Source organism: Sycon ciliatum, chromosome 3, assembly GCF_964019385.1.
Source record: "Sycon ciliatum chromosome 3, ocSycCili1.1, whole genome shotgun sequence".
In the NCBI taxonomy this organism is placed as follows: Eukaryota; Metazoa; Porifera; class Calcarea; order Leucosolenida; family Sycettidae; genus Sycon; species Sycon ciliatum.
In genome coordinates this window covers 18,132,812-18,145,128 of record NC_088645.1, presented here as the reverse complement: position 1 = coordinate 18,145,128, position 12,317 = coordinate 18,132,812, and the positions used below count along the sequence as shown (strand labels likewise).

General features: G+C 46.3%; 1 protein-coding gene across 3 annotated transcripts in view; it reads left to right on the top strand.

The window, feature by feature from the left end:
- The window catches only part of LOC135811638 (tectonin beta-propeller repeat-containing protein 1-like), a 37,713-nt gene that overhangs the window by 23,201 nt on the left and 2,195 nt on the right, over positions 1 to 12,317 (top strand). For all 3 annotated transcript variants that reach the window (XM_065324870.1, XM_065324871.1, XM_065324869.1), the window contains exons 24-29: positions 2,393 to 2,485; positions 5,029 to 5,172; positions 6,178 to 6,229; positions 7,374 to 7,521; positions 8,162 to 8,209; positions 11,538 to 11,707. In XM_065324870.1, the coding sequence (XP_065180942.1) occupies positions 2,393 to 2,485; positions 5,029 to 5,172; positions 6,178 to 6,229; positions 7,374 to 7,521; positions 8,162 to 8,209; positions 11,538 to 11,707 (655 nt within the window). The remainder of the gene's footprint in view (positions 1 to 2,392; positions 2,486 to 5,028; positions 5,173 to 6,177; positions 6,230 to 7,373; positions 7,522 to 8,161; positions 8,210 to 11,537; positions 11,708 to 12,317) is intronic.

Sequence of the window (12,317 nt, the reverse complement as noted above, 5' to 3'; positions counted from 1 at the left end):
ACTGGAAATCTATCTAGTCCTTTCAGGTACTATTAAACTAACATACTAACCAAAATTGGGATGAAATGGGCTGCCAAGTGAGCATTGGCGACATAATAAACAAAGCTGAAAGATAAGCGACAATATCGCTGACGCGGACCAAGTAGTTTGGTACAAACTTTAGTTATTCCCGTAGCTATGCAGAAGACGTTACTTCAGTAACGTCTGGCGCTAGCCAGGGTCCACACAGCTTTAATTTGGTGTTTGTATGTTTGTGTGTTTGTGTCACGCCTGGAGCTACCGTATCTGTCCCGTATCTGTCCCGTATCTGTGATTTGGTGTTTGTTTGTTTGTGTGTGTGTTTGTGTCACGCCTGGAGCTACCGTATCTGTCCAATAAAAAAAATATCTGTGATTATGGTGTTTGTTTGTTTGTGTGCTTGTGTCACGCCTCGAGCTACCGTATCTGTCCCGTATCTGTGACTACAAAGGTTCTACAGGATTATACATAACAGCTGGCCACAAACAGCTGGCCACAATATTCGTCGTATTATGTATACGACTCCCTGATATAGAGGGAGATTTGGAAAGAAAATTAATAGGGAGACGAGGAGGAAATAAAATTAGAATGGATGCTAGTTGCGGAATAGGTGATAGGATGAATCAGCAAAAACAGACTTTAGAAGAGAGATACTTTGGAAGAGAGATCCCGTCGTCTCCAAAGTAAGCGTGAACGGGCGATTCAGCGCCGGTCACAGGAAACGTCGGAAGAGAGATCCTGTCGACTCCAGAACACCCGTGATCGGTAGAGTCAGCGCCGGTCACAGGAAATGTCAGGCAGACGCAGAATCGACTCCAAAATAAGCGTGAACGGGCGATTCAGCGCCGGTCACAGGAAACGTCGGAAGAGAGATACCGTCGAGTCCAGAACGCCCGTGATCGGCAGAGTCAGCGCCGGTCACAGGAAACGTCAGGACAGACATCTCGTCGACTCCAAAATAAGCGTGAACGGGCGATTTAGCGCCGGTCACAGGAAACGTCGGAAGAGAGATCCCGTCGAGGCCAGAACGCCCGTGATCGGCAGAGTCAGCGCCGGTCACAGAAAACGTCAGGACAGACATCAGGACATTTTTTGCCTAGCTCATCGTACATGTTACTAGAACTGATGGAAATGTTTTTTTCCGTTAATTGGCTACATCATTGTATTGCAAAAACGTTTCAATCAGTTTGAATATGAGTTAGGCAAAAGTATTTGCAGGTTTTTTTTGCGGATTGTTATCTTTCTCTCACTTCATCCGCTTTTGGTTTGCTCCTTCTTTTCCTTTTTATCTCCATAAAATCGGATTTTCTGGCCTTTTTACATTAAAAGCATAGCGTAGGGCCCTGAGCTTCCAAGCTCTCTCGTTTGGTGTTTGTTTGTTTGTGTGTTTGTGTCACGCCTGGCGCTATCCCGTATCTGTCCCGTACTGTACCGTACCAGCAAAGACAGCTGGCCACAATTTTTTTGGTTTGTTTGTGCGATCGACATGCCTGGCGCTATCCTGTACCTGTCCCGTACCATCAAGAGTACGGTACCACCATCAAGAGAATGAGTATAATATGCGAAGTGTATCGGGGGAATGCATTCAGTGCAGTAACATTTTGTGTGGATTTGTGTGCGAGGCCGAGATCCCACTAGCAGGCTGGCTGGGCCGCCTGTCGACCAGCCCGGGAATCGCATGTAGGCCGATAGCATAATAATTATAACGGATATTATACAGTCATGTAGATGTATAGCAGGGAGTCATATTATGTAAACGACTCCCTGCTGTATGGGGAGATTTTCTGGAAAGAAATACGAAGTAGGGAGACGAGTAAATGCAATCAGAATGGATGTTAGTTGCCGTCAGTATAATAATAAGACGAAGAAGAACGCCCGTGATCGGCAGAGTCAGCGCCGGTTGGGACAGACATCCCGTCGACTCCAGAACGCCCGTGATCGGCAGAGTCAGCGCTGGTCCCATAGCTATGCAGAAGACGTTACTTCAGTATCTCATTGAAACGTTTTTGCAATACAATGATGTAGCTAATCAAAGGAAAAAGCATTTCCATCAGTTCTAACAACATGCACGATGAGCTAAGCAACAAAGCATAGCGTAGGGCCCTGAGCTTCCAAGCTCTCTCGTTTCGTCCCCCTAACTAATGTAGCGAAAGTTACCTCCAAACGAAAATTTGTACTTGTACAGTACTCATACGTTTGAGCAGTTGAAACAAGAACAGTCTGAAAACATGTTGGCTGCCACCACCAGGACTTGAACCAGGAACCCTCCCTTATGTCCAACTATACTCAGCGCAGTGTTCTTATAATTAATAATTTTCCCTTCTGACATGCCTATATTTTCCTGTCTCCAACTCTTTCTCCTACTTTTCGACAGCTGTGGACAGTACAGAAGGGTGCTATTTGCCGTCTAAGCGATGTCACACCGCAGCAGCCGATGGGGTCCAAGTCATGGAAACTCGCTCTCCAGGTTAGTTTCTGCTCTGTTCAGACATCTTATGCAGAGCTGAGTACAGTTTATGGATTACTCCTGATATATTTAGTTACCGTACCATGTATTGCATATTGTTGCAGCACCAACATGCAGCTTATCTGGATTGTGTAAAGTAGGTACAGCTAGACCTGGCTTAACCTTAATTTGGCCGCTCACATGCGTTTTCCACAAAAATATCCGGATGGGGAAGGGAACCGGATATCCGAACACCGGTTATGTTGGATGCACCACGTATGCTGTAAATCTGTAACCAGCTATTTTCTTCCGGATGACGAGGTATCCGGATATAAGAGGACCGGATAAGCGAGGTTTTAAAAAAAATTCGACGGGTTCGCGTACCGGCCAGGTCAAGAACAAGGAATCGTACAACTCCCTGGTCAAGAACCACCTTTCCGCTTCCGTGGGACGCCACCACCCCATGATCAGGCGTCAGATACGGCTCATAAACGGTGGGGGAGGGTTAACTGCACTGTAAATGCAGTGGAATGGTGTGGTATATATGTAGACAAACAGCAGTATTTGGCACATGTCTGGTAGATTACGACCCTTGTAGCCAAGATCATGTACTCAAGTAGCCAGTGCAGGCTGTCGTAATAAAACGACTCATCCGTGTTTCATTCCCGTGCATGGTACATGCATGGTGCGACGGCACAATGACAGCTGTCGCAAATCACACTGAGTATTACACGTGTTTTTTGGTGATTCCTGGTTAGCTGCTAGCTTTTCCCTACTCGAAGATGTTGCCGCCGCGAAATCTGGGGGTTTGTGTTCGTCCTGGCGAAAACCGTGTTTTGATCCGTTGAGGGAGACGAGAGATACAGTGCGAAGACGTACGATCTGTCCGAGAATCGGCGAAGAAGAAAGCTTCGCAGACGACCCGTAGTGGTTGGGAACAGAATGGAACATATACCAGTCGATGCCTGTCATGGTAGGGATGACCTACGAACTTTTAGCCCCATGCTCCCCAGCGCTTTTTAGCGCCCGACGATAATTACCAAATTTCATCGATTTTCCATGTGGATCAAAGCATAGTCTCCTCAATCTTCTCCAGTCGAGCTGAGTCTGGACGCTACAATGTCGAGACGCGAAAAGAGAACATGCATGAACACACAGGAGCATCACATGCAGCTGCATTCTGCCTTGACGAAGCTGAGAACAACACCAGCACCACGCATTTGGAAGACATTTCGAAGAAGACGAAGAACTACATATCTGCGTTCAAAAAAGCCTCTGTACTGTGCAGTATACATGTACATGCGTGCATGCGCGAAGCACGGGGTCCGCGGATCAACTTCGTTCAAAAATCATTGTGCCACACGGGTTGTATGATTTGTGTGCGATCATGGTCTTTCTTCTTGACAAACAAAAGTGAAGTTTTTCGATCTTCAAATCGCCATAGCGTCCTTGTCATGACTCCAAATCAGCTGAAACTTTGCAGGAGGAATGAAAATGCCATGCTGAATCGATTGGTACCATTTTCGAAGGGTTTCCTTGAAAAATAAAAATTAGCCTGCACTGGCTAACTCAAGGTGATGTCCCAATTTATGTGTGTGTGTGTATTTGTGTGTATGTGCTTGCACAATATGTTGCAATATGTGCGAATGCCGGACTGTTAATATTTGAATACATGTTACGAGTGCAATTTGAATTTACTGTATTTACAATTTGTCATTACGTCGCACTCTTACCTAAGGTATATCCCAGGAGCGATAGGGTCCAGGTCCGCTGCCCATAGCTAAGTTCTAGGTATAGTAAGTATTTGTAGTAAGGTAGCTTGACACATGACTAGCTAGCTTCGCTCTATAATCTTGTTCTGAAATGAATTGCATGTGTGGAATTATTTTATCTCTTCGATCGAACTGTCGATTTATTTGAACTGCATTTTTCTGATTTATTTATTTTCCTTTTTTGCATGCACGCACTGGCAGCGCTCCAGTGCAGCCGCAGCCATACGCGATCGCGGGATCGCTACGCGTATACGATGCACTTCCCAAACTGGCTGGGTTTTGCACGCAGCAAAATAATGATAATCTATTTTTGGTTTCACATTTTTGAACACAGTACGCTGGCACGGCATGCGTACGCTGCCGTGCGAGCGAATCCTTTTTCGGAGCGCTCTGTTGTAGTGCTTCGTGTCCTTCTCTCGGTAGTTTTCTCTCTCCAAGCAGTGTTCTTTATGTGGTGAAAGAAGTGACAACGAACCTGGTCTCTCTCCCATCTTGAAGTTGTCGCGGCAGCTGCTGGCCAGCTGTCCGCGACAGTGTGTGCATGATTGTACAAGTATAAAGTGAAGAGTTTTACCACAAATAATATATGTGTGCATGTGTGTGTGTGTGTGTGTGTGTGTGTGTGTGTGTGTGTGTGCACGCGCGTGAGTATGTGTGTGTGCATGTGTTTGTTTGTATGTGTGTTTGTGTGTGTGTGTGTGTGTGTGTGTGTGTGTGTGTGTGTGTGTGTGTGTGTGTGCATGTGTTTGTGTGTGTGTGTGTGTGTGTGTGTGTGTTTGTGTGTTTGTGTAGCCATGCTGGTACAGTATCAGTGCAGGTGCTACCGACGTCTCCAATTCCATGACACGTTCCAAGACGATCGGCAGCCAACACGACTGTAGCATGATTGAACTGCGGTTTGAAGATCTCAAAGCTGGATTCCCACTACTTGTCAAGGTGAGTAGATGTTTGAAACAGGCCTTATGTCTTTAGCTCTATACTTTTGATTTTTTATAAACAGACAGTGAAGGTTATAGTTAGTCGCGGTCGAAAGATCAAGCTGAATTGGCCTGTGGATGAAATCCAAATATCAAGTCAGTTTGTTCTCTTGATTTTTGAAACTAGTTTGGAGATCTTCTGAAAGTAATGAAGTGAATTGAAATGTTGCCTGCTGCGAAACTAGCAAGCATCTACTGTATCCGATGGCAGAGATGATCTATGCCTTTCTGCATTTCTCTGTTTCACTGTCTTCTGTGTATGGCGGTGGGCGTTTGTGGATTTGGTGTGTGCTGTGCGTATCTGTGTATGCCGTGCGCCGTATGTGTGCTGTGTATTTGTATGTGTGCTATATTAGACACCCTTAGCAAACAACGTTATGTTGCCACGGTATTACCGTAAGGGGGAAAATACCGTGATTTGGGTTCGACCTTTAGCAAGATGCACGCTATTTTTAGTACACTGTTGCCGCGAGAATAGCTTTTACTTCGCGCAGTACAACCATTTATGTCACCATATACGCGATACAAGGTGAAATGCGTACGGACTATGCAAAAAACGTACCGTTGGTCACAACGATAAATCAGCCCCCATAACGTTTTTACGCTGCAGCTTCAACGCTATGTGGGTGATCAAGGTACGAGTACCGTAACAAATAGCGTTACCGTTGTTTGCTAAGGGTGTCGATTCATGTACATATGAACACCGTGCTTGTTTGTGCTGTGCATGTGTGCTTGTGCATTTGTGTGCGCTGTGTGTACCTGTATGTATGTCCTGTGTACGTGTGCTGTGTATCTGTGTGCATGCTGTGTGTATGTCGTGTGTACGTGTGCTGTGTACCTGTGTGTATGTCGTGGTGTACGTGTGCTGTGTGTATGTCGTGGTGTGTACCTGTGTGTATGTCCTGTGTACGTGTGTATCTGTGTGTGTATCTGTGTGTGTACCTGTGTGCATGCTACTGTACAGGGTAACAACATGTTCTGGTGCGCAGCCGTATTTATACAACTGGATCTGGACAGTACGTTACACCTAACAACATTTGAACATCCATTTGTATGATATGTCACGTAGTTGTTCATACGTGGTACTCGTTTCGCTACGCATTGTGGGAGCGTATTTCTGTTGCTCTCTAAGGTTTCTCCTTGAATCTCTTCATGCAGTTTCGTTTATGCCTAACCTTTGTTTTCAACGCGCTCTTGCAAAGCCGATGGGATCAGTATTGCTATGTATAGTATTTTCTAATAGCTATAAAGAGAACAAATTCTGCTGTCATCGCCACACTACAACAAAGTCATGAAGGTTTACCAAAATCGATTTTCTTGTCACAATCATCAGTGGAAAGCCGTGACTGAAGAATAACCATGCCAAATCAATAATTTATATACATTCAATAATGTGTTACGAGAACAAAACAAAGTGCTAAAAATAGAATGAGGGAAGGTGAGACAATAGAAGTAAAGTGAGAGCTAAGTGCAACAGGGGTGAGGAACTAATTGCAACGCTAGAACTATGTAGTGAGACAAACAATCATGCTGTGCACCTACGAAAACAATCTTAACGCAACTACATGTTTCTTCTGCTTACAAAGATCAGGCTTATGCAAACGAATACAAACAGCCTCAAGTACTTTCAACTGACTAGCGTACCGTGCACGACAAAGAACAGAAAAACTAAAATCATCATACACCTGCAGACACTTAGGGTGAGACAACAGATGAAGAAAAACGGCAGACTTCTTACGATCACAATCACCATCCGATTCCTCGTCTCCACCAACCGCAACCTCGTCCCCCGTCTCATCTTCCAACTATTGTATATAAATTATTGATTTGGCATGGTTATTCTTCAGTCACGGCTTTCCACTGATGATTGTGACAAGAAAATCGATTTTGGTAAACCTTCATGACTTTGTTGTAGTGTGGCGATGACAGCAGAATTTGTTCTCTTTATAGCTATTATAAAATTGTTGTCTCCGCGTCGATTATTTATATAGTATTTTCAAGTATGATTACAAGCTTTCTGAACTGTAAGCTGATAGTCTCATATTGAATGTTCAAACTCCGATCGCATTACTGTTAGGGTAAACCTCTGGTAGAAGTAAACATGTCTTCTTCTGCCGAAGATTCTTACCCAGGTGTTTGTGTACCTGCTGTGTTCTCCAGCCGACAAGATACAAGTTCAGATGATACACGAGGGTCGTGCCGTACGCTGGTGCACGCGTCAGAACGTCACGTTGGACATACCGCCGCCGGAGCACAGTCTCGCTGTCAGCATGAAGGTCCTGTACAAGTACAACTATGTCGGAGACAGGTATGCAGCATTCACTGTGTCATTCCAATGAATACGTTTAGTGTACAGCACCCTGGGTATAACATTCTTTTCGCTCTAAAAAGTACTATTTGTGAGGGCCCTGCATTCTACTAACAGTTAAACCAGTCCATTGACTTTGGACTTAAGCACTTGGACTATAAAGTGCAGGTTTTTATGGCTTTCAGGGGTATGTTATATTGAAGGTGTCACTGTATCTGAGCCATCGTACATGCAGTGATATCCCTAGCACTGGTTTGATATGGAGTATGTAGCATTTACGACGGTGTTGTTTGCCTCACAGTCAGTATCCGTCAAACTGGTCTTTGCGACCCTGGTCTGGGTTGGGGTTTGAAGCACTTTCACTGCCACAGGCTACGCTGGTGCAATGCAGCCATGCTCTGCACATCCATGAAACACCTGCCTGTCAAAGTTCAACTTTGGCACTTACCCTCTTCTGCTTAAACTGCACTCTCAGGAAATGAGAATCAATCTATGCTTACACTTATCGCTACTCAGCTCAGCTGTATGTCGCACACTTTGGGGCATACTGCACTGCACTTGGAAGTCTGTTTAGGCGATGGATTCTGAGAGTAGAGATCACAGTACATTTCTCTACTCTCACTGTTTATCTCTTGCCCAGCTATTACAAGCTTGGAGATTTGGAAAGTGTCAACCACTTGGACAACAGGTGAGTTTTGTCCATTGACGTTCATTGACCTACGTGTATTGTGGTACTTGTGTGTCAATGTGTGGGAGTTTCAGTGGATAGAGGACACTGCGCATGCCTCTAAGATTGCTGATACAGCATGGCTCTGTTAGGCCGCTGAGGTTTGGAAAGTAGCCAGGTTTGCCGTGGTCAGTGTTGGGTCTTGCTCCTGTTTCTCAGTCTCAGTGTTTCTCAGTCTCAATGTTTCTCAGCCTGTCACAATGCAGTATGTAAGTAGGGCTGAGTCGGGTAGCATTTTCTTCGGGGGAAGTAGCGCTGAGTCGGGTAGCATTTTCTTCGAGCAGTTTTCCACGGGTAGCACGGGTATCCTGTCGGGTGATATTTCCATGGTAACACCGCAATGCAACCCTTCCCTTACACACTGGGTCGACATGCGGAGTATTACATGAATTTTGTACACGAGCACTGTACATGATGTCATCTGCGACTTCAGGTTTTCTGGTACTGTTCTGTACCCGTGTGCCCGAGGTCCTCACGGGTAGCACGGGTACCCGACTACCCGTGCACACCACTATAAATTTGTCTGTCATCTCTCGGTCTCTCCCTTATAGTCAGTCATTTTCTTACAATACCAATGTCTTCTCAACCTCCCTGTTGTCCTACTTGTGAGTGATGGCCAGTAGTGCTTTTGTGAAGCTAAACAGTTCTAACACCCATCCTTTGCATGATCCTTATGCCTTGGTGGTGATGACAGTGCAGACACTTATTCGTAGGCTTTGACTGTGCACCTGGATGGTGCAAATTAGATCTAGCATACCGTATTTCAACAAATAGTAGGCCGGTCTACTATTTTTTCAACCTCGTCCTAACCCGGCCTTATAATCGAGGACGGTCTTGTATTCGAGGACGGTCTTTTATTCTTTCAACCCAGTTTGACCCCGGTCTTCTATTTCTCGCCACACAGTTTTACCCCCGTTCTTAAATTTTCTTCTACACAGTTTGAGCACAGTCTTCTATTTTTTCCCACAGTTTGAGCACGGTCTTCTATTTTTAACACAAGAACAAAGACTCATATAGTAGGTCCGGTCTTCTAATCGGAGACGGTCTTTTATTTTTTCAATCGCCCCCTGCCCCGGCCTTGTATACGAGGAAGGCGTTGTATACGAGGACGGCCTTTTATTTGCGGAAATACGGTAGCCTGAAGTAGAATCATCAGGGGCATCGGACACGGTACGGTCACTACGGTATTGACCGTACAACTTCTTGCCCCGGGTACACCGTGAATCAATACAACACACTGATCTGGGCTCTAAATTTCCTAAATTTTCGGCTCAGCCACCCCTCCCACACGAGTAAACTGTACTTCAGATGGCTGCCTGTACCACACTAAACTACCTTTGATCAGCACTTTGTTCCGTTAGATTGTAGCTCTGCACAAGTCAAATAGTGTGTGAATTCTTACTCATTATCAAGTGGGGATTTGAACTGCATGGGTAATGTAACAAACACTCTTTTGCAACCCACTGTAAGTCAACAAACATTTGGCGCATATTTATTACGAAAAAGGTGAGGGTTAAGATAAAGAGCAAGTGTGACAAACGCGCATGAACAGTGCAGAAACAACTCATGAACACGAGGTGCAAACTCACGAAAATAACCTAAGTGCTACAACATGTTCTTTTTGCTTACACAAATCGGGCGTATGCGTACGCCGCGGAACACAAACAGCTTCAAGGACCTTCAACTGCTAGACATAACGGGCACGACACAGTACAGGGAAGTGGGAATCATCATACACACTCAAACAATCGGGACGAGATAACAAATGCAAGTACACAGCTGACTTCTTACGAATTTCACCCTCATCAGCTCCATCACCTTCCCTGCCACCTGACTCCTCCTCGTCCGTTTTATCACCATCACCACCAGCCGTCTCATTCATCGCCATCCGCCTCGTCGTCATCCGCTGCCTCGTCATCCGCCGCCTCGTCATCATCCGCCTCGTCGTCATCTGTATCTTCGTCATCCGCCGCATCATCACCCAATCCGTATTCACCACCAGTCAGTCGTCTGATACCATCCGTGTTCTCCTCCCTACGTCTGTCCCGTGCCACTGTCCTTAGCTCATCCACGTCTCGAGATTGTGTTCCGTTTAGCTTCTGGCTTCTGGTCTCCTTCGATACTCCGCATTGGCCTTGGCCATTCCTAGCATATATTTCGGTTGAATAATTGGCGGTCGACCTCCGTGGTCTCTGGACCCGCGGATCAAGCGCCGGAGGGTGCTGCGGTGTCCGCACAACCGGATACTGTGTCAAAGAAATGGGATCAATTTCTGTGATTGGCGGTACTGTCGTTGTCGACTCCACCCCAACCCCAGCCACCAACGGCACTGGTGGTGGCTCCGGTGGTGGCAAGGGCAGCGGTGGAGAAGGCACATTCGGTTGGCTTAGTGATCCACCACTCTTCCTCTGCACCGTGTGTTCAACTTGCTCTGGCTGTGTCGGTGGTAGAGGGAGCGGGTTCTTGCATGGTCTTCCCCGCTTAGGGCGCTTCGCTTTTGCTGCGTCCGGCAACATGTGAAGTGGTACTTGCTGCTTGATATGTGCGCTCAGGTGTTAAAGGGTCCTACCAACGTACCGGCTATCACAATTCCGGCACTCAAATTGGTAGACCAAGTGGCTCAATAGGTGGGATGGTAGGACATCCTTCCTCGCCGTGAACGCACGTATCGTACTGTGTCGTGCCCGTTATGTCCAGCAATTGAAGGTCCTTGAAGCTGTTTGTATTCGTTCGCATAAGCCCGATTTGTGTAAGCAAAAAGAACATGTTGTAGCACTTAGGTTATTTTCGTGAGTTTGCACCTCGTGTTCATGAGTTGTTTCTGCACTGTTCATGCCCGTTTGTCACACTTACTCTTTATCTTAGCCCTCACCTTTTTTGTAATACTTATGAGTGATGTGTCACACTTCTTCGCATATTTATTATTCGGCTTTTTTCGGCCTGGTCGTATTTGGCCGAAAATTTGTTGCGGTCGAAATTTAGTTTTGCAAGGTTCAGTTTGACTGTGTAGACAGTCAGCAGTAGTACAGGCGGAAATTGTCATGCCGCCGAAATGGGTTTTAGGCCTGGGAGGCCGAAATTTGAGGCAGCAGCAGTACAGGCCGAAATGTTCATGCTGCCGAAATGGGTTTTAGAACTGGGAGGCCGAAATTTGAGGCAGCAGCAGTACAGGCGGAAATTGTCATGCCGCCGAAATGGGTTTTAGGCCTGGGAGGCCGAAATTTGAATGGGCCGAAACAGTATGCAAGTTCCACTTTCTGATGTGATTTCATTTTGCTGGTGTGCACAGCTACAAGATTTTCTCTGCCGTACGCAACGTGGCAAGGACGAAAGAGGATCTCCGCTTACCGCCTGAGGCTTTGGCTGACGCCCAACGCCGCAGTACGATGAACGCCAAGGAGAAACAGCGGGTCGGCGAGGCTGCGCACAAAGCCGCCGGCAAGTACAAGAAGAAAATTGGTGAGTTTGCGTGTTGTGCTGTGATGCGGTGATTATTAGAGGATACTTAGCGGAGTACTACGGACTATTTTGAAATTACTCTCGCTACTTTTTTTTTATTTTATTTTTCTACTAGTGCCCATGGACTCCAATCTGGTTAGAATTGAGGAGCAACATGGTGGTAAGATCTAGTGCACTCAGTCGACCTGAGGTAGGGAGTTCAGTTCCGGTCACTGAAAAGCGAAAAGTGCAGTCACAGCTCGCCTGTACAAAGTGAATGGGCGCCTCGTGGCTGCAGTTCGAGATGCAGTTCGCGGCCCGAGTATCTTCTCCCGCGGCCTTTTCGGCCTTGTCGATGCTATTTTCAGGTAGCTGAGGTCATTACCTTTCCAATGGTGCCACACATGCCATGCTTCCAAAAATAATGCCTCCGCGCTTGGCGCGGGTGCACTTCGAAGTACTAATTTCGACCAGATCCGTACTCGGCTTCGCGAGGAACACCCGATTTTCGTGTTCAGCGGCCTCGAATTAGCCTAAACCAAGAGGATTCTACAACATTGACGCTCGCGCTTTATCGCCGTAGAAGGAAAATGATCACAGAAACCAGCCCACGGCGATTTCCTGGTGGTAG